This window comes from Scyliorhinus canicula, chromosome 4 (genome assembly GCF_902713615.1).
Source record: "Scyliorhinus canicula chromosome 4, sScyCan1.1, whole genome shotgun sequence".
Classification (NCBI taxonomy): domain Eukaryota; kingdom Metazoa; phylum Chordata; class Chondrichthyes; order Carcharhiniformes; family Scyliorhinidae; genus Scyliorhinus; species Scyliorhinus canicula.
The window spans coordinates 119,910,811-119,933,865 of NC_052149.1; the positions used below are offsets into that span (position 1 = coordinate 119,910,811).

A 23,055-nucleotide genomic window follows, 5' to 3' on the forward strand; every position below is an offset into this window, starting at 1 on the left:
CACGGCTCACACCCTCCCCAACATCTGGCTCGACCACTCCAAGCTGGTTCAATGACCGTGTTAAAATCCGCTCCCATGATCAATCCGTGCGAGTCCAGATCCGGGATCTTCCCCAGCACCCATCTTATGAACTTCACATCATCTCAGTTTGGGGCATAGACATTCACCAAGACCAGCGGCATCCCCTCCAGCTTCCCACTCACCATCATGAACCTCCCTCCTGGATCTGCCATATTATTCCCCACCTCAAACGCCACCCGTTTGTTTATAAGCACCACCACCACCACCCGCGGCTTTGTACCGAATCCCGAATGAAAGACTTGCCTTACCCACCCTTTCCGTAGCCTTGTCCGGTGCCCAATCTTCAAGTGGGTTTCTTGCAAAAAAGGCAACGTCGGCCTTCAAGCTCCTCAAGTGCGCGAACACATGCGACCGTTTGACTGGCCCATTCTGCGCTGACTAATCTGGTTAGGCGGCACTCCCCCCCCCCCCCCCCCCCCCCCCCCCCTCCCAACACCGATCAACCATATGCCTTCTTGGGCCAGCTCCCAGCTCGTGACACGTGACCCTCCAGGCCCACCCTGGGATGTCCACCATCTCCCTTCTTGCTGTGCCACAGCAACCACACCTTTGTCAGCACCCCCCCCCTTCCCTCAGCAAAACAATAATCCTATCTCCCTCTAGTACACTGACCACCTGATCACCCCCCACTACACTCCTGTTAACTAGCCCGCCCAGCTAGCCTGGCAGCCCCCACCCATGGTGCCAAACCTCCTACCCCCCCTACTGATTTCACACCCCCCCCCACCCCCCCGCTCGCACACCTCCATAGCATAAACTAAATAAAATAAGAAAAAGGTGCACTCAACCTCCATGTTCCCCAAACATCCCACCACAGAACTCAACAAACTCTCTCAAAGAAGAGAGGCTCTCCCACAACCAACAAAAGGCAGTAAAAACGAAAAAGGCAGAAAAAAAACAACATCTCTCTTCTCCCCCACAGTTCAATATCCACCTTCTTCTGCCAGTCCATTGTCTCTTTAAAAACTCCATCGCCTCCTTCGATGTTGCAAAATAATGTTTTTGGCCGTTGTGAGTCACCCAGAGGTGGACTGGGTAAAGCATTCCAAACGTCACCCCCTTCTTAATGACGGCAGCTTTCACTCCATTAAACCCAGCCCTCCTCTTCGCCAGTTCTGTGCCCAGGTCCTGGTACACCCAGATCTCATTCCCTTCCCAGATGCACCTCCTCGTCTGCCTTGCCCACCGCAAAATCTTCTCCTTGTCAAAGAATCGGTGGAGCCGCATCACCATCTCCCTTGGCGGCTCGTTCACCCGTGGCTTCCTCATCAGGGCACTGTGAGCCCGATTGATCTCCAGGGACCAATTGAAGGCCCCCTCCCCATCACCTTGGCTACAGATGAGCCAGCGTCTGTTCCCTCAATGGCCTCAGGCATACCCACGATTCTTAAGTTTAGTCTCCAGTGGCGGTTCTCCAGATCTTCCACCTTCTCCTTTAGCCGCTTTTGGGTCTCCTACATCATTCCGATCTTTGCCGTCAATGACTTACGTGCCACCACTGGAAGTATCAAATTTGTATGTGGTATTCCCAGGCCATGAACCCAAGGAATATTCTCAGTTTAAACCAGTTCAAAACTAAAATGTGACTCAGAGTATATCAAGAACGAGACACATGTATACATAGATGGAGAAGATGTCAGTTTAAAATAACATATGCTTGTAGAAAAGGCACTGATTAAAATGCTTAAAATAGTACATAATTTATGAAACAGGGTGACAGAGGTTTACATTACTTTCGGATACACAGTACACTGAGATTCAGTTTTGTTAGAAACCAATCAATCTGTTCGCATCTGTCATCTCCAAACTTCTAACTCAAGACCACCCAGGAGATGTTAATGTTGCGGTTTTCTTGGTGGTTATCATTGGAGCACTGAGTGGTTAAGTCTGGTGACACTAACTCTGCTTAGAATTCGCCCAAGTTTATTTATAATTCCCGCAAATATTTTTTTGTTAAAAGTTTAAGTACCGTGACAGATTTGACCGTTCAATTATATTAAATCTATGCTTCAATACTCTGATGTTAGAGCAACACCAGTCGTGGAGTGACTAGCTCCAGTCGTCCAGAGCTTCCAAGTGGTTGCATTGCTCCTGATCCTTGAATGCCTTGAATTGAAGGAGACCTGGTTTTATTCTTATCCTATAATATAACCTTGATTTGTGCTTATGTAATATGTAATTTGAGTATTTGCCTGAGGCCACAGCTTGTAATGTTTTCAGCCTTTGCCTTTATGCTACAAGCTGTTTACAGTACAGTAAGTGCTTAGCCAGATATTGATTCTGTTCCTTAAGCCTATTTACGTAGATAGGGGTTGGTTTAGCTCACTGGGCTAAATCACTGGCTTTTAAAGCAGACCAAGCAGGCCAGCAGCACGGTTCAATTCCCATACCAGCCTTCCCGGACAGGCGCCGGAATGTGGCGACTAGGGGCTTTTCACAGTAACTTCATTGAAGCCTACTCGTGACAATAAGCGATTTTCATTTTTTTTTCATAGATGATCCAGGATTCATATTCCTGTATTCATATTTGTTCGAGGAGTAGAAATGTTAAAAGAACGGGCAGCTGGGTTAGATTGACTTTTTACATCATCTTGAAATATCCAAATATATTCTGATCAACAATTAAATAAGCAATGGGAGCAACAGTTTTAAATTAATAAAGGAAAATTGGTGGCAAAATCAGAAAGGATATTGTGAAGTCAGCCTGGAATTTGGTTCTGTTAAAACCAGGTGAAATGCATGCTACATTTTACTTTGCATGTGGCCTTTCTTGATAATGAACTGACATGTGCTGCAGATAGAGTAAAAGCCTGCAGTTGGTAAAAGAAAAATAATGCAGACGCTGGAAATTTGAAGTAACACAAATGCTGAAAATACTCAGGTCCAGACAGCTTTTGCAGAGAGAGAGAAACAGTTAACATTTCAGATTGATGACCTCTCACCACAATATAATTTGGGAGTTCCAGATTGGAGACTTCAGATTTGTTTTCATCATTTGAAACCTCTATTAAACAGATTATCAGTTTATAATTTGGTGCTGTTTTACTCCGCTGTTGCATTTTACAAAGCAGATTCCACAAAGAGATGTAAAACTGACGAGCATTGGAGAGGCGAGAAGAGCGAGATTTCTTAACAATTACACTCCCACTGCTCCTCTTGTATGTTGTGTTGAATTTAGTTTACAAGTAAAGAAAATGTATTTAAATATGATTTCAAAGCTTTTTAATAATGGTAAATTTGAACTTGGTTAGTGTATAACTTCTTTTCTCTTCCAAATTATATAATTTTAATTTGGTCTGAAATATTAAAACAGCAGCATGGTAGCACAGTTGCTTCACAGCTCCAGTGTCCCAGGTTCGATTCCCGGCTTGGGTCACTGTCTGTGCGGAGTCTGCACGTTCTCCCTGTGTCTGCGTGGGTTTCCTTCGGTGATCTAGTTTCCTCCCACAGTCCAAAGATGTGCGGGTTAGGTGGATTGGCCATGCTAAATTGCCCTTAGTGACCAAAAAGGGTAAGTAGGGTTAGGGGATGGGGTGGAGGCGTGGACTTCTCTTTCCAAGGGCCGGTGCAGGCTCGATGGGCCGAATGGCCTCCTTCACTGTAAATTCTTCTTCACTGTAAATTCTATGATTCATTTAGAAGTAGCAAATATAAAGATCTTTAACCTAATTAGATATCGCCAAAAGATTATTTCTTTTTATTCTCCTATTTATAAAATATCCCTTGTTATCCACTGGACTATTCTCGAATATACTATCTGGCCCTTGGGTAATGCCCAGAACTTTAGGTTATGACTTTGACTTAGATGTATATTTGCAGCAATCTTTTGACCATTTTTCCACAGAAACAATTGGGAGGAAGAATTTATTTAGATACATTTTAGAGCACACTGTCCCCATCAAGTTCTTAAAGGGGGCAGGTTTTGAGACAAAAGACATTTAAAGTGCTGGTGAGCAAGTGTTTATGATCACTGAGTCTTAAAATAATAAGCAATTTGGTAACTTGTCTTGACAATGGAAAAACACCTCACAACAATTGTGTTGGGAAATCTTTAGTTCTGGTCATGTGGGAGGAGGTATTGCAATGCCTCTTTCTGGTCGTGAACAAGTGGTAACAATACAGAGAGATGGTTGAGGTTTTTGAAATTGTATTCTGCAGTGCAGCCAGGCAGAGCTGTTGTTGGGCTCCACGTAAGCCAGGCAGAAAGAGGCTGAGCAAATAGATTGGAGTGCTGGAGAGAAAACAGCAAAAATGTGCTTGTTTAATTGAATAAGACAATTCACTGATGATATAATGAAAGGGGAAGCTGGGTATGTTGATTAATTTTATAATTATACAAAGATAAATTGCAGTTTGAATTGAGCCTAGGTTTTTTTTGCCATTCTATTTATTCATACTACTAAATGAAGCAGTTTATTTGTATGGGCATTGGCTCACTAATTTGTTAATTTTTTCTTTAAAAAGAGATTGCAGCAAAGCAAGAATGCAAAAGGTATTATTTGTGTATTTTCATGGAGGGGGGGGATATTATTCTTATACCCTAAGGTGGTGATATTGCATCATTTGGTCTACAACAGTGTGACTCAGCCGCCTAAAATTAAAATAGTTAGACCACCTTTGGGAGCTACTAAGGTCATTCAGCCTGAGAAGATATCTAATACAGAACTGTAGTATGGGCATCTAATTTTTAAAGAAAATATCCGAATTGTGAAGTTGTATTTACTTCAATCTTCTGCAATATATTTTACATGCTTTAAGGGTAATGTGCCATAGAGTTGGTATGATAACTTAAAAAAAGCACAAGCAGTACGATAAAGGTGACGAAAGATTTTCATGGTTGTGATTTTACATTGGGTTCAAAGTGTTGCTTATTTTCAGGAGTGGATAACCTGTGGTGGAAACTGGGATGGGTGAGGAAAAATCTCTCAGTATAATCTTGTGGGAATTGAGCCCTTTACTGGTATCCAAATCACTTTGCTTTTAATTAGAAGTCCCTTTTGGACTTTAACCCAAATTTTTGGATGTAACGGGGAAGATTGAAGTCAGGGGAACTAAAGGAACTGGAATTCGAACAAGGTACTGTTCATTGGAATTCTAGTAAAAGGCGGAGGAAATGCCCTGAGTTAAAGAGAGAGCTGCAGTAGCCAAATTTAAAATGAGGAACCAGGTGTCAGAGGTAAATCAAACGTTTGGTGACACCTTACTACAGCCTGTGAAGCAGTAATGCTTAATTAGCATGGATGAGTGCCTGAGAGATTTGGTGGAAGCTTGAATGCATGTGGCAATTCAAGGTAGAGGAATACTGAAGGAAGAGTTGGAAATCCTGGAAGTGGTTCCTTGCTGAAAACAGCTTCGAGAAAATGTTGTTAGGAAGAAGATTCCAAGCCGTGTCTTTTCAAGGGTGAAGTTTGGAAATACTTGTGTATAGTCATCTGGAGGGATTAGAGGAGAAATCCAATTGCTTGGTTTGGGTGGAATATGTCTGACCACAGTTGTCCTATTGATTTATAGGGCCTGTGTATTTACTGATTATGCCACAAGATAGATTTTGTTACCAGTGTTATTCTTAAAATCTGTGAATATTTGTGAAAATAAGTGGGAATAAAGGAGTACTGTGTTATAGTCACACTCTTCAAGATTATTATGTTTCCCTGTTGTTTGAAGTTAATTGACAGTCCTGTGACTCTGTTCATCCACTTTTTCTAAAAACAAAATGAAAGTTATGGGGCTGGATTCTGGCGCTGGCGTGGAAACTGTGGTGATTTATGACAGCAAAAACGGCGCAACAGATGCACTGATTCAGCAACTCTAAATGGGCTAGCACCGTCGCCACAGGGACTGCAACCGGTTTCAAGTGAAACGGTGCCGGATTCGCGGGGTCCGTGATTGCCGCACATAAGACTTGTAAACTGCAGCCACACTTAAACGGTCCTTCCTCCACACACACCGTCCCAGCCAACAAGGTGGCTGGAAGGAGAGCAACGTCATGGTTCAGGGACGCTGAGCTGGAGACCCTCCTGGACGCCATGGAGGAGAGGCGGATGACCCTGTATCCAGGCTCGGGAGGAAGGCTACCAGGCGCCATCATTTGCCGTGCTTGGGTGGCAGACGCGGTCAGCGCCGTTGTCGAAGTCATCCGGACTGGCATCCAGTGCTGGAAGAAACTGCATGACCTCCTTATGGCGGCCAGGGTGATTAGGCAGCGCTGTGCCCCTGGCACCAACCCCCCACACACATGTAACCCGGATCCCCAGGAATGTCCGAACCCCCAACCTGCCCCACATGCCCGCACTCATACCAGCTGCAATGGCCACTGAGGCCATCATCTACCCACCCTCATGCGCCGGACTGTTTACAGATGTCGGTGTTTGTGTTTGGGCCAGTTAAGTTGGCACGGGTGCAGGACACAGTTTAGTTTTCAGGGCTAGGGCACAGACTGTATATATTTGTTCACAATAAACAAGTTCACACCATTCAAACCTGCCTCTGTGCTCTGTCTGATGGGTGTGGGGTGAGGCAGTCAGTGCTGGTGAGTGGGAGGTGGGGGACGAATGGAAGCCTCGTGGGTGGACCGTGTATAATGGAAGGGCGTACATGTGGGTGGTTAGATGGTGTGGGAGGTGAGGGGGGTTGGTGGTGTGGGATGATGGTATCTGTTGCCCCCCACTCGGTGAAATGTGCCGCAACGGAGGCGTCCTATGCACGCTAACCCTGGAGATGGGTGTTGTGCGACCTCCTGTGCCTGGCCAGGCCCCATGTCTTGCTCATTCTAGGGGATGTTTAGCACAGGGCTAAATCGCTGGCTTTGAAAGCAGGCCAGCAGCACAGTTCGATTCCCGTACCAGCCTCCCCGAACAGGCGCCGGAATGTGGCGACTCGGGCTTTTCACAGTAACTTCATTTGAAGCCTACTGGTGACAATAAGCGATTTTCATTTAATTTCATTGTTCCCCTCATCCTCCTTGTCTGACGAGGCCTGTTCTTCCTTCTCATCCTCCTCCAGCACGTTTTCCCTCTGCTGGGCTGTATTATGGAGGACGCAGCAGACCACCACAATGCAGGCGACCCTCCTAGCCTCGTACCAGAGGGCCCCTCCAGAGCGGTCCAGGCACCTGTAGTGCATCTTCAGGATCTCGAAGCACCGCTCGACCATATCTGCACCCGATACCTGGGCAGTGTTCATGACTCATTCATCTTGGCGCAGTCAGTCATCCCCGACTAGTTCGAGTGGCAACCCCCCCCCCCCCCCCTCTCTCTCCGATGCTCTATGGGCATCGTTGTAGCGGGTCTCCCCGTCTGTCTGTGGCGGGTCTCCCCGTCGGATAGGTGTCATCAGCCATGACCGCAACCTCTGTCACCCAGCAACCAGCCCCACAGCCGGTTGGGGGAGTGCCCCTCAAACTTGTCGGGGATCACCGAGTGCACCAAGATGAATGAGTCGTGAACACTGACCGGTTATCGGGGGCAGATGTGCATAATGCACTCTATATAGAGTTCAATCAGAACGGGGAGATCTCTTCCTCCACGTTTCAGGAAGTGTTGAAGGCAGTGGAATGGGTTAGCGTGATCTTGTATAAAGGCCACAGAGGTAAGGTGGCGAGGGTAGAAAGGATGGAGGGGCAGTGATTGCTGGGTGGAATTTTGGAGGTTGACCGGCAGTACTCCATGGCCCTGACCAAAGAGCTCTTAGTGGAGCAAAAGAAGCTGCAAAGAGAATTTGATTGGTTGAAGTCAGGGAAAGCGGTGGGCCGGCTTTGAAGAGCGAGGGGGTCCTGTAGCGTCCAGGGATAAGAACATAGAGCATCAACTGAGTCAACATACGGCCGCATGGGAGATAGCACAAGTGAGGGATGAGGGGGTGACTTGGTGACTATGTTGGAGAGAATTAATAAAGTATTTGAGAATTTTTATAGGGAGCTTCGGTGGAGGGGGGGGGGGGGGGTGCGGAATGGGGTGGTTTCTGGACGGGCTGTTGTTCCCACACATTGAGAGGGAGAAGGGGGAGGGAATAGAGTCTCCGTTGGGGCTACAGGATGTTATGGAAGCAATTGGGCCGATGCTGAGGTAAGGCACCGGGAACAGATGGTTTCCCGTTTGACTTTTATAAATGGTTTGCGGTGAAATTGTCCCCACATCTCCTGGACATGTTTTCTGATTCTTTGGCATCAGTTTTGTTAATCTCAAAGACTGATAAGGACTCTGTGGAGTGTGGGTCATATACCGGATGTGAAGATGCTGGCGAGGTGCCTGGAGTGGTGTGTGTCAGAGGATCTGGCACGTTTTGTGGCGGGAAGGCAGCTGTCGAGTATTGTTAGACTTTTATTGAATGTGGTTATAATGCTCTCTTAAGGGCTGGGTGCCGGAGGTTATTGTGCGATAGATGCGGAGAAAGCATTTGATAGGGTAGAGTGGAGGCATTTGTTCAAGGGTCTGGGGAGTTTTGGGCCCAGTTTATCTCATTGGTGCGGTTGTATTGTAACGAGAGGCAGGGAGCATATAGTTCTGCTGTATGCAGATGACTTGCTGTATATTTCCAATCCGTTGGAGTGTATGGATAGGATAATTGGCATATTGGAGATGTTTGGTGCTTTTTCGGGCTATAAATTAAGTCTGGCGAAAAGATCTGAGTGCCGTACCATTAAAGTTTGCGAGGTGTAGGTTCAGGTATTTGGGTGGGGTTCAGGTGGCTCATGACTGGGCCCTGAAGTATAAATGGAGTCTGGCTGGCTGGGTGAAAGGGGATCTGAAGATGTGGGATGCCCTCCAACTTTCGTTAGCTGGGTGGGCGCAGACGGTCAAGATGAGCATGTTGCCGAGATTTCTGTTTGTGTTTCAGCCCCTCCTGAAATTCCTGCCAAAGGCGTTTTTTGCACAGTGGACAGGTTAAGCTCAATTTTCGGATGGGCTGGCAAAACTCCTTGGATTCCGGCAGCGGTGGGGGGGGTGAGGAGTGGTTGGAGTGGATGTAGATGGAGGCGTGTGTGGGGAAATGTTTGAGAGCTCTGGCTGCGGCTCCCCTTCCGTTTGCCCCGGGGAGATATACGGTTAGTCTGGTGGTGACTTTGTCCTTAAAAGGCTGGAACCAGCTAAGGCGGCATTTTGGTCTGGGGGATTTGTCAATGCTGGCTCCTATTTGTGGGAATCACAGGTTTACCCCGGCAGGGATGGATGCGACATAGAAGGTGACCAAACAGGTGGATGAGGGTAAAGCAGTTGATGTGGTGTATATGGATTTCAGTAAAGTGTTTGATAAGGTTCCTCACGGTAGGCTATTGCAGAAAATACGGAAGCATGGGATTCAGGGTGATTTAGCAGTTTGGATCAGAAATTGGATTGCTGGAAGAAGACAAAGGGAGGTGGTTGATGGGAAATGTTCAGACTGGTGTCCAGTTACTAGTGGTGTACCACAAGGATCTGTTTTGGGGCCACTGCTGTTTGTCATTTTTATAAATGACCTGGAGGAGGGCGTAGAAGCATGGGTGAGTAAATTTGCAGATGACACTAAAGTCGGTGGAGTTGTGGACAGTGCAGAAGGATGTTACAAGTTACAGAGGGACATCGATAAGCTGCTGTGCTGGGCTGAGAGGTGGCAAATGGAGTTTAATGCAGAAAGGTGTGAGGTGATTCATTTTGAAAAGAATAACAGGAAGACAGAGTACTGGGCTAATGGTAAGATTCTTGGTAGTGTGGATGAGCAGAGAGATCTCGGTGTCCGTGTACATAGATCCTTGAAAGTTGCCACCCAGGTTGAGAGGGTTGTTAAGAAGGCGTACGGTGTGTTAGCTTTTATCGATAGAGGGATTGAGTTTCGGAGCCATGAGGTCATGTTGCAGCTGTACAAAACTCTGGTGCGGCCGCATTTGGAGTATTGCGTGCAATTTGGTCTCTGCATTATAGGAAGGATGTGGAAGCATTGGAAAGGGTGCAGAGGAGATTTACCAGGATGTTGCCTGGTATGGAGGGAAGATCTTATGAGGGACGGCTGAGGGACTTGAGGCTGTTTTCGTTAGAGAGAAGAAGGTTAAGAGGTGACTGAATTGAGGTATACAAGATGATCAGAGGATTAGATAGGGTGGACAGTGAGAGCCTTTTTCCTTGGATGGTGATGTCTAGCATGAGGGGACATAGCTTTAAATTGAGGGGAGACAGATATAGGACAGATGTCAGAGGTAGGTTCTTTACTCAGAGAGTAGTACGGGCGTGGAATGCCCTGCCTGCAACAGTAGTGGACTCGCCAACACGAAGGGCATTTAAATGGTCATTGGATAGGCATATGGACAATAAGGGAATAGTGTCAATGGGCTTTAGAGTGGTTTCACAGGTGGCGCAACATCGAGGGCCGAAGGGCCTGTACTGCGCTGCAATGTTCTATGTTTTATATTACCTATGGCATAGGGAAGGGGTGGAACGGATGACAGACTTGTTCATGGCAGGAAGGATTGCAAGTTTGAGAGAGTTGCAGGAGAATATGAGTTGGTGGGAGTAGGGGGGCCTCGTATGATGTGGGCATGAATGAGTGGGCTCTTTTCAGAGGTAGAGGACAAGTGCGAGAGATGTGGTGAGGAGGGGGGTGAGGGCGGTAAATCACGTCAACATGTTTTGGTCAAGTCCAAGATTGGTGGATTTTTGGGGCATTTGATGCATTATCAAAAATTGTGGGGTGGAGTTGTCGCCGGCACTTTTGATGGCGATATTTTTGGGGTGTCGGAGCTGCCGGAGATGTTGGAGGGGAGGGGGGCTGATGTAGTGGCCTTCGCTACTGATTGCCCGGCAGTGAATTCTACTGGAGTGGAGGTTGGTGAAGCCACTAAGGGTGTTGGCATGGCAGGGGGATGTAGCAGAATGTACCAAGTTGGAAAAGATGAACATCGCCCTTGGAGATTCTGGCCGAGATGAAGGTTTTTCTGTACCTGTTTGAGAACTTGTTTGTTGCCCGGGGATGGGTGGTGGTGGTGGTGGTGGGGGGGGGGGGGGGCTGGTTCCAAGATTTTGGGCACATTGGCTGTTAGGTGCATCAGTTTGATGCTCCAAAAGTCCCTCTCAAAACCTTTCTACCTCTGCACATTTTTCTCCTTTAACATGATCCTTAAAATGTACTTATTCAACCAAGAGTTTAGTCATCCTTCCCTTGACGGTCATTTTTGCAGGGACGTCCATGGAAGATTTTGCAATTTCATATCCACCTGAATAGACATAGCAACAAACAACACAGAAGGGTCAGTAATCTATATAATCAATTTCATGTTGCACCTCTGACAGCAAGTTATACTTCAATACAACACTGAAGCACTAGTCTAATTTGGTTTCCTGAGGTTGAGGAATTGGACTCGTGCCACAATTTTCTGACTTGGAGTTGGGAGTGCTATTACTCAGACCAAAAAACAGGGGCTCCTTCTAGATATTTTCCCAGGAGAGGGACTGAATAAGGCCGGTGATTTCTGGGAGTTGCTATCTTCTTCCATGGATGAACTTGGTACAGTATCTCTTTGTGCTGAATGAATATGATTCCCAATAGCTGCAGAAACCAAGATTATTACTGGGGGGAACCTTTCATTCATCAATAGAACCATAAAAATATGTGAGATAGGAAATGACCATTTACCAAGTGCTCCCCCTACAACTCACTCACTAAGTCTTTGGATGTATCTGTCCTTAATCTTGGCACTATAGAAATGAGTGATGGAAGATATTTGTTTAAAAACTGCCATCGAATGATTCTTTGGCATGTAAATAATTGATGAATATTGTATTTACAAATAAAATATTCTCAAGGTGATTGAGATCATCTTGGGAGGAATAACTTTTGAAGCTATATTTTCAAGCTTTCTTTTCATACGATGTACTTTAAAACAACTGATAGCTTTCTTCTATAATATAACAATCGTAAAGTTTAATTATTGTTTAATTATTCCTTTTGTTTTTGTTTTAGGTACAGCAGGAGTTATGTGGTGGAAGGGGAGCCATACGCTGGTTATGACAGACACAATGCTGAAGTATCTGCTTTCCATCTGGATCGGTACTTTACATATTACATGTTTTTCATAGAAAGGTAGTACAGTATAGAGTTGCAAAGTGTGCTAGCATTCTGATGAAATCAATATTCAAGTTGAAAACTGTTTCAGCTTCACTCTTTGCAACAGTAGAAGACAATGCCAGTTGGCACTTCTTTGTACATATTTTTTTCATAGTCTAAACTCTCCCCCCCCCCCCCCCCCCCCCCCAGCATGTTAAGCAAGATCATTAAACTTTCCTACTAGTTCAGAAATGTTATGCTAAATCTAGTTATATTTTGACTGTAAGAATTCTGAAAGTATACAACAAATCGGCCAATATGTATAATTAAAGAAACATTGATTGAGGACCCTTTGGATTTCTCTTTCTGCCGGTTACATCGGTGAGTATCTTAAGGCATGTTTAAAAAAAAGGTGGTAGGACAGAGAAAACCAATCCAGGCTGGCTGGAGAGTCTACAGCTAGGTGTTACACTCTCGGATAACAGGTCAGCAGTTTAGGACTGAGAATTGAGGAAAACATGGAGAGTTGTCATTCATCGGAATTCTCTTTCCGATAGGGCTGGTTATTTGTTGAGTATATTTAAGACTGAGATTGATAAGAATTTTGGGAACTAAAGGAATCGAGAGACATGGGGAAAGGACAGAAAAGTGATACAAGTAGAAAACCAGTATGACTTTATTGAATAGCTGAGCAGCCTTGAGGAACTGTATGGCCTATTCCTCCCTCCTGTTTTTTATGTTCTCATCTGTTACTTTTGCTGATGGTGTTTTTGGCCCTGAACAACAGTTTGGGAAGAACAGAAAGGACAAGCAAACATTGTTCAGAAGTGATAGTGGAGTGAATGAACAGTTATTTCTCCAATAATTTTGTTGACGGTGATTTTGAGGCCTAAATCTGTTCTGAGATCTAAACTAAATACAATTCTGGCAACACCCCAGATTTTACTGGCGCCTTTACAAATCAGGACAGTTGGAGGCATCAATCTAGCACCCTGATGCAGGCTCATCTGTCTCCGACAAATGCATTTCTTCTTAACTAGTGCTGAGTCCCACAGGTAAAATCAGGAGTGGGGTTGAGTGTATGAAGGCAGGTGATTTGTGGAATCCAGATGAGTATTCCTGTTCTTTCTGACTCACAATTTCGTTTGAGCTCTTATTCTTCACTTGATCCCATGGTCAGTTTTTTTTTCCTGTCCGAAACCCTATTTCGCTTGAAGGCCCAATTTCAACTTAAGTGGATGAGTTTTGAATAGGTAAAAACCTTGCCCAAAGTCTTAGTCCAGTTAAAATTTCCTGCAACTGAAAATCCAGAAGACGGTAAAGGTTTTCAGTTCTTAGCACAAACAGCTCTCCTGACATCTGGAAGCTGACACCATGCTTGTGGGCGATGTAACTGAGGGGCAACTTACAGATGATGAAAAGGAGGCAGTGTAATTCTAACTCCAATTCTGTTGGCGTTTCTGATGTAACATAATTAGAGAAAGAAGGGAAATCAAGGCTAATATCGTGCTGCTTGTGTCAAGAGGGATACGAGTGAACCATCGAAGAGATCTGGAAAATAGGATAAGCGTTGGAAGGAAATAGTATGATCAAGTGTGTTAAATGTTAAGTAAAAACCAAGGATGATCAGGGACAGCAATTTGAACAGGGTTCTGGAGAGGTGGGAATAAACTCTGATTTTATTTTTCCTCTTTTGGAGAGCACTTTTTAAAAAAAAAAAAAAAAAATTTTTTTTAATCTGTCAAAATATGTGACCCATATTCTTACAAGGCTTGACACTGAATTTGTCCGAAGTGGAGCAGACTGATGGCACAACAAGGTGACCTCAGCAGGTGCAGTGTCACTGAATGGAACGCGTTCTTCAGAGTGTGGTGCAGAATGGAACACCACTGAAAGTAACAGTATCACTCATAAACTGCCAGATACCTAGAATCTGAATCAAATTTTACTTGTAACTAACAAGTTTTTACTTCCAGACATTTCAAATATATTCCTTACTGCCAGTTTGGAGTCTATGCCCCATCAATTTAAAGCCATTTCTCCCACACCAACCTTTGACCCATGCATTTACCTCTTTAATCTTATTGACCCCGTGCCAATTAGTTTGTGGTTCAAGTAGTAATCCAGAGATTATTGGCTTTTTGGTTCTGCATTTTAATTTAGCCGCTAGCTGTTCATTTCCTCAGCAGAATCTGTATTCTTGTTTTACATATGGCGTTGATACCTATATGGACCTTGACAGCTGAATCCTAACCCTCCCATTCCAAGTTTATCTGCAGACCGGATGAGATATCCCAAACCTGAACAATATCCTCAGCTATCTCCTTCAGAACCCTGGGGTGTAGTCCATCCGGTCCTGGTGACTTATCCATCTTCAGATCTTTCAGCTTCCCCAGCACCTTCTTAGTGATGGCCACTACACTCACCTCTGCCCCCTGACTCTCTTGAAGTTCATAAGGTATAAGAGCAGAATTAGGCCATTCAGCCCATCGGGTCTGCTCCACCATTCGATCATGGCTAATATGTTCCTCATCTGTTACCGACAATGCTACAGACCAAGAGCTAGATTGCAAAATCAGCCAGAGCATCTCCTCCCACGAGCACATGATCTTGGAGGAGGCAATTTAGCCTTCCAAACCTAAACACCTTCAATGTGATCATGGCTGAACCCATCCTGGCCTCAACTCCATTGTCCTGCCTAATCTCTATAACCCTTCAACCCATTACCAAGTAAAAATCTGTCTGGCGCCTCCTTAAATTTACTCACTGTCCCTGCATCTACCCCACTCTGGGGTAGCAAATTCCACAGATTCACAAACCTTTTGGGAGAAGTAGTTTCTCCTCAAATCTGTTTTAAATTTGCTCCCTCTTATTCTAAGATTTTGACCTCTTGTTTTAGAATGCCCCACAAGAGGAAGCATCTGCTCCACATCTACTTTATCCATACCTTTTAGCATCTTGTATACCTCGATTTAATCTCCCCTCATTCATCTAAACTCTGGAGAGTACAGGCTGAAACTGTTCAATCTCTCCTCATATGACATAACGCACATCTCTAGAATCAATATAGTGAACCTCCTCTGAACTGTCTTCAATGCCATTGCATCTTTCCTCAAATAAAGGGATCAAAACTGTGCACAATACTCCAAGGGCAGTCTTACCAATGCCGTGTATAGTTGTGACAACACTTCCTTACCTTTCTACTCAATTCCTTTTGCTATAAATGCCAACATTTCCATTTGCTTTCCTTATTACCTGCTGCTAGTTTTCTATGACTCGTGCATTGGAGCACCCAAAGTCTCTCCCATTTAGAATAATAAGTTGCCTTCCCATTTCTTTTGACCAAAATGCATGACCTCACACTTATCCATGTTAAACTACATCTGCCACATTTTGGTCCACTCTCCTAACCTATCTATATTAATTTGTAAGATTCTTATTTCCTCATTGCAACTTACTGCACCACATATTTTTGTGTCATCTACGAATTTGGCTATAGAACCTTCTATCCCTGTATCCAAGTCATTAATATAGATTGTAAATAGCTGGGCCCAAGGTTTGAACCCTGTGTCACCACACTAGGTACATCTTGGCATTCAGAAAAAGACCCCATTTATCCCGATTCTCTGTCTCCTGTCCATCAGCCAGTCTTCTATCCAAGCTAATAAATTACCCCTAATCCCTTATGATCTCACTGTGTGAATTAACCTACTGTGCGGCACCTTATCAAACGTCTTCCGGAAGTCCAGATATACTACATCTACAGGATCCCTATTATCCACTTTGCTTGTTACATCTTCGAAGAACTCAAGCAAATTAGTCAAACATGGTTTGCCCTTCATAAAACCATGCTGACTCTGATGGTAGCGCTTTGGCTTTCCAAATGTCCTGATATTAAGTCCTTGATAATTGATTCTAACAATTTTCCAACAACCGATGTTAAATTAACTGGTCTGTAATTTCCCACATTATGCCTCACTCCGTTTTTTAATAAGGGCATTACGTTAGCATTTTTCCAATCCACTGGAACCTTTCCCATGTCCAGTGAATTTTGGAATATTATAATCAATGGATCTACTATCTCTGCTGCCGCTTCCTTTAACACCCTAGGATGTAGGCCATCAGGTCTGGGGGACCTGTCCTCAATCCCCTGAGTTTGTTAAGTACTGTTTCCCTACTGTTCCATCCTTTCTATTACCTCTGAATTGCTGGTTCCTATAGGAATGGTACTAGTGTCCTCTACCATGAAAACTGAGGCAAAGCATTGATTTAGCATCTTTACCATTTCTATGTTCCCCACTATTAACTCAGTGGTTCATCTTCCGAGGGACCAACATTCACCTTAGCAACACTCTTCCCTTGTAGATGCTTTTGCTATCCTTTTTGATATCCTACAATAATTTCCTTTTGTAATTTACCTTAGCTCTTTTTTATTACTTTTTTAGCGTCCTTTTGTTTCTGTTTGAAAGTTTCCCAATCTTCTAGCCTGCCACTGGCCTTTGCAATATGATATACATTAGTTTTTGTCTTTACAATGTCCTTGACCTCCTTGTTTAACCATGGATGTTTTTTACCCCATATAACATCTTTCTTCCTCACTGGGATATATTTTAGTTGTGAGGAATTGAGTATCTCCTTAAGCAACTGCCGCCGTTCATCAGCTGTCCTACCTTTTAGCCTTGCTGCCCAGTCTACCCGGGCCAAATCTGTCCTCATGCCTATGTAATTTCCTTTGTTAAATTCCAGAACATTAGTGTGGGACTCCACTTTCTCACCCCCAAACTTGAATTCTACTATACTATGGTCAATACTCGCTAGTGGATCCTTAACTATGACGTCATTAATTAATCCCTTGGCTATACAGAATACCAAATCGAGAGTAGCCTGCTCCCTAGTTGGTTCCCCAACATAGTGTTCCAGGAAACAATCTCTAATATAATCAATGAATTCTGCCTCCAGGCTACCCTTGCCAATTTGATTCCTCCAATCAGTGTACATATTATAATCAACCATTATTATTACTACACCTTTCATGCAAGCCCCCAGTATTTCCTGGTTTATACTATGCCCCACTACAGAACTATTGTTTGGGACCTATGGATTACTCCTATCGAGGACTTCTTCCCTTTGTTATTTCTTTCTGGCAAACCTGGAGTCTTACACCGTGAAGACTGATGCAAATTACCTATTCAGTTCCTCTGCCATCTTTGTTCCCCATTACTACTTCTCCAGCCTCATTTTCCAGTGTTCCAATATCCATTCTTGCCCCTCTCTCATCTTTTTATAAATTGAACAAAATTCTTGCAATCTTCTATATTACTCGCTAGCTCTCACACATATTTCATCTTTCTCCCCCTTATTGCTTTTTTAGTTGTCCTCTGCTTGCTTTTAAAGGCTTCCCACTAGTTATCGCCACATTGTATGCTTTTTCTTTTGCTTTTATACGGCCCCTGACTTCCCTTGTCAGCCATGGTTGCCTCACCCTCCCCTTAGCATGTTTCCTCCACCTTGGGATGAATTCCTGTTGTTTCTCCCGAATAACCCCTTAAAACTTCTGTAATTGCTGTTCCACAACTTCCCTGCTTGGCTCACCTTCCAATCAACTCTGGCGAGCTCCTTCCTCATGTCTTGTAGTATTCAGTTATAAAACTATTACATCTGATTCTAGCTTCTCCCTCTTAAACTGCAGGGTGAATTCTACCATATTCTGATCACTGCCCTCTCAGGGTTTCTTCACTTCAAGATCCCTAATCAAGTCTGCCTCATTGCACATCACCAAATCCAGAATTGCCTGTTCTCTCGTAGACTCTACCACAAGCTGCTCCAAAAGAAATCTTGTAGTCATTCCACAAATTCCTTTTCTTGGGATCTGCTACAAACCTGATTTTCCCAGTCCACCTGCATATTGAAGTTCCCCATGATTATTGTAATATTGCCTTTTTAAGATGCCTTTTCTATATCCTGATTTATTTTCTACCCCATATCCTGACTACTGCTAGGGGCCTGTATATAACTGCATAGGGGGAACTGCAGCAACTGTTCATTCCTGTCTGGCACAAAAGCAAAATGGGTAAGAGGGCCAATCCATGGCTTATAAAGGAAATTAGAAATAGTATCCGATCCAAGGGAGGAGCATACAGATTGGCCAATAAAAATAATAGGTCTGAGGATTGGGAGCAGTTTAGAATTCAGCAAAGAAGGACAAAGGGATTGATTAAGAAGGGGAAAGTACAGTACGAAAGGAAGCTTGCAGGGAACATAAAGACTGACACTAAGAGTTTCAATAGATATGTGCAGAGAAAGAGATTGGTAAAGAGAAATGTAGGCCCCCTACAGACAGAAACAGGGGAATACATAATAAAGGACAAAGAAATGGCTGAACAGTTGAACACATACTTTGGTTCTGTCTTCACAAAAGAGGACACAAATCAGATACCATAAATGTTGGAGAATGAAAGGTTTAGTGAGAGGGAAGAACTGAGGGAGATCAACATTAGTAGAGAAATTGTGCTGGGAAGATTGATGGGATTGAAGGCGGATAAATCCTCAGGGCCTGAGAATCTGCATCCGAGTGCTTAAGGAGATGGCTCTGGAAATAGTGGCTGCATTGGTGGTCATCTTCCAGGATTAATTCTGGAACAGTCCCAGCAGATTGGAGGGTAGCTCACGTCACTCCAATATTCAAAAAGGGAGGTAGAGAGAAAGCAGGGAATTATAGACCAGTAAGCCTAACATCGGTAGTGGGGACAATTCTTGAATCCATTATCAAGGACTTTATAGAAGAACATTTAGAAAGCATGTGAAATCGCCCCATGGTGAGAAAGGCTCCAACCTTTTGGGAGCTAGTTGCAGCCATGCTGCTTCTGTAAATCTTTTATTGATAAATACCTTTTGTGTACATTAATGGAGTCTGTGAAAGCGCATCTTTGCAGCAGGGGGTTATTCCCAGTATCCTGTCCTGCAATCAACATTAAGAGATTATCTGTTTATTATCGCATATTTTTTGTTGGAGCTTTCTGTGGCTGTCACAATTCCTACAACAGTGATAACACTTCAAAAATACTTCATTGGCTGTAAGGTACATTTGTTGGCTGAGAAGCCCTATATAAATGCAAGTCTTTTTTGAATGTCCAAAATGCATTGTTTAGTATTTCAAACGAATATTAGCAAGTAGGTAGTGCATTTTGTCATGCCTTTACTCTTCATTGCAGTTGCAAATAAATTGTTTTTTATTGATTTCAATTTGGTTACTTTTGTAACTTGCCCTCATTTCCCAGAGGCACATTTCCTCTTTCAGCCATCCTGCTACTCCTTCAGAGCAGTTCACTAGGCATAACAGAAACTGCAGCTTGTCAGCAGTTTCATCATTTCTCATTTTTACAAACTTAAGTATAATCTGGAATGTTATAAACATGAAGAAAATTTAATATTTTCATTTTCAGTCTTTTCCTCTCTTCCCCTGCTCTGCCATACACACGCCCCTATTCTCCCAGTAGTTGCAATACCAACAGTCATCAGCCCCAAGTAAATTTTGATATTATTTGAAATGTTACAGTAAAACTTTGTTTTTGCAATGCACCTGTAATGTAAATATAATTGTATCATCCTATAAATCTGAAAAAATAGCAAATGTTGGAAATACACAGCAGGTTCACCAGCATCTGTAAAGAGAGATTTACGTTTCACGTCCACCAGCAAATACTGATAGAGCTGCTCTGTGATTGCAGTATTTTCTATCAGGTTCAACTTAATTTGTTAAAAGTTAAAACTCTCCTTTAGGGTTTTGTTCTTCTCCAATAATTTATAGAAAAGCATGGTGGCACGGTGCTTAGCACTGCACCTCACAGCACCATGGACCCGGGTTCAATTCTGGCCTTGAGTGACTGGAGTTTAAATGTTCTCCCTGTGTCTGCGCGGGTTTCCTCTGGGTGCTCCAGTTTCAGCCCACAGTTCAAAACTGTGCAGATTAGGTGGACTGGCCATGCTAAATTTTCCCATAGTGTCCAAAGATGTGTATGTTGGGTGGGTGCAGCATCCCTGCTGGGGGCTGGGGGCCTGGGTAGGGTGTTCTTTTGGAGGGTCAGTACAAACCCGATGGACCAAGTTATCTCCTCCTGCAGTGTAGGAATTCTTAACTGCAGTATTGCTCCTGGTCAAATTGCAATTTTCCTTCGAGTTTTGCAATCAAATTGAGAAATAAAATCTCTGCAGGAAATTGTGAACAGGGGTTAGCAGCTGCCATTCTGTAGTATTGGTTGTGACATCTGATTTGTTATTATGCTAATTATATAGTTTTTGAATAATGGAGTATGTAGTAACACAAGTAGAACACTGCCAGACCTCCCATTAATTTGCTTATAGTGCATTCGCATTATCAAGCATTATCAAGCATGACAGAAAAATGTGTGGTACAGGCTTGAATTTAACTTCATTTGTGATCTAAGAGGTTTCAGTGGCTGTTGACAATTAACGATGCAAAAACATAAAATACTGTGCACTTTGGCAATGGGTAAGTAACAAAGAACAGCAAATACTGATAGAGCTGCTATGTGATTGTAGTATTTTCTATCAGATTCAACTTCATTTGTGGCACAGTGGTTAGCATTGCTGCCTCACAGCTCCAGGGTCCCAGGTTCAAATCCGGCGTCAGGTTGCTGTCTGTGTGGAGTTTGCACTTTCGCCCCATGCCTGCGTGGGTTTCCTCTGGGTGCTCCAGTTTCCTCCCACTGCAGGTTAGATGGATTGGCATGCTAAATTGCCCTTGGTGTCGCAAAGGTTAGGTGGGGTTACCGGGTTACGGGGATAGGGTAGAGGTGTAGGCTTAAGTAGAATGCTCTTTCCAAGGGCCAGTGCAGACTCGATGGGCCGAATGACGACCTGTAAATTGTATCATGAACAAAAATAATCTACTAAACTGAATGTGTTGCAAGGAAATACTTCTTTAAAAACACAAATGAAGTGCCATGAGTTTCATTAGAATTAATGCATTGAATAAAATATTCCTGTGGAATTAACTAGGAAATAAAATGAGGGAGAAGAACAGATTAAAGAGAGAGGCTAATTGTGGTTTGTCATTCAATGTTACATTTCTGCTAAGGACTTCAGCTGATGATTTAAATTCTACTGCATCCTTTGAAAAGAAAATCAAGAAGTTTGTCCTCAAAACCCGCATGTTTAGTCTTCAAATGCCTCAGTTGTGAAATCCTGGCCTATTTGTGTCTCTGGCCCTCTCTTCTAACGATACAATAAAACAATCCATGTTCCGTTCACAGTCCTGCTGCCTTGCTTACTCGCAGCTAGAAAATGGAGGAAGCTCTCCTCTACGATTTCTTGCCAAAAGCAAGGACGTGCAGGGATGACGTCAGTGTACGTGCCAGGTGCATGACCTGCTCTCTGCTACTGCTTCTGGCTGGAAGACTGCATCATTCCATTTAAAAGCCAGTCGCAGCCGGCATTCTCGATTTGAAAGCCAGTCACGGCCATTGGGCCTGAAAAACGTGAAACCTGACTTATTCCACTATTTCGGTTCAGCAGTATATTAACTTTGACTATATTCTTATGCGTTTGCTTTCCCACTCTGGTTGCCACAACAAAACTGCTCCACCTGCAATGTTATTTCATTGATTATTTTAAGAATCTCCTGCCATTTAATTTGGTACCACTTTTAATCATTTTCATAAATAATATAATTTTTGTCTTTACTTCAGCAGCACATAGATTTTCAGGGCCTTAGGGAGACAGCTAACAAAGAAAAAACTGAAATCGGGAACAAAGCAGTTTAAAGATGGTTTCTTGAGGTATGGCTTTGTTAATTGTGCCAATGCAAATCAGGATATTAAACCCATGTGGATTATATGCAGGGATGTACTGACAAATGAGAGTTTAAAACCCTTCAAACTTCAAAGGCATTTGAAGACTAAGCATGACGAGTTCAAGGACAAACCTCTTGATTTTTTTTTGTCTATGTGATCAAAAGCTCATCTCTAGGTCACATATCACACCAAAATTGAGAACAGCTTGGTTTAATTTCAGATAATTGCCAAAGAGAAGGATGGAATCAGTAGCTAGGGAATGGAGCTTGGACTGAGAACAATGGCTTTGGTCTTCCCGATATTTAATTGGAGGAAATTTCTGCTCATCCAGTTCTGGATAAGCAGTCTGATAATTTAGCAAATGTGGATTAGTCAGGAGAAATGGTGGTGAGGTAGAGCTAGGAGTCGCCAGTGCATAAAACTAACACTGATGTTACCGAGGGGGAACATCCAAAATCCAAAATAGAAGGAAGGTATGGTGGGGGGGTAATTGCCGTTATCTTCCTGAAAAATTAAATCCATTTGTTGGCAAATGTTTTCAGGGTAGGTGTCAAAAGAGTAGGGATAGAGATGATGTACTTTGGCAGAAGATGACAACGAGTGTTCGACATTTATTGATGTTGAAATTCATTTGCTAATTATATGACCATTCTGCAGGTTTGCTCATAATGTTGTGTAATTTGTTGCAGTCCTCCTCAGGATTGACTACTTCCCCCACCTTCCCTCCCCCTCCACTCCCTGCCCATGTTTAGGGAGACATTGAGTGGCATAATTTGTTTTTGATGAATGTAGTGTTGCACGTTTTGCTATGGGTGTAAAACGCGTTTATTGGAGTGTATTAACACGCCTCCGTTTAAAGGCCGTGTGCTTAACACTACTAGGCTCTGTGTATGTATTTTTCAGCTCAGGAGTCGCCAGATGCCGTATAGACACCTCACAAATATTCCAAGGTCAGGTTCAAAGTAATAAAACGATACACCGATTAGTAAGTTCCAAACGATCAATATTTATTATACAATTATAATAAATACGCATGCACACGCTAAGGGACTAAGCTATGACTAAACTAAGCAATCAGAATACTTAACTAAACAGGAACAGGCAAGGTCAGGGAGCGAGGCCTTCGTTCCGGTCTTGGTCTGCAACCTTC

The 23,055-nt window shown here is 43.5% G+C and overlaps 1 protein-coding gene across 10 annotated transcripts in view; it reads left to right on the forward strand.

Annotated features, from left to right (window-relative positions):
- The window catches only part of fam20b (FAM20B glycosaminoglycan xylosylkinase), a 197,704-nt gene that overhangs the window by 111,816 nt on the left and 62,833 nt on the right, over positions 1–23,055 (forward strand). For 9 of the 10 annotated variants that reach the window (XM_038795126.1, XM_038795123.1, XM_038795128.1 and 6 more), the window contains one exon: positions 12,010–12,096. In XM_038795126.1, the coding sequence (XP_038651054.1) occupies positions 12,010–12,096 (87 nt within the window). Of the gene's footprint in view, positions 1–4,296; positions 4,392–12,009; positions 12,097–23,055 lie in introns of those variants that run through there. The other variant, XM_038795130.1, reaches the window with a different exon arrangement.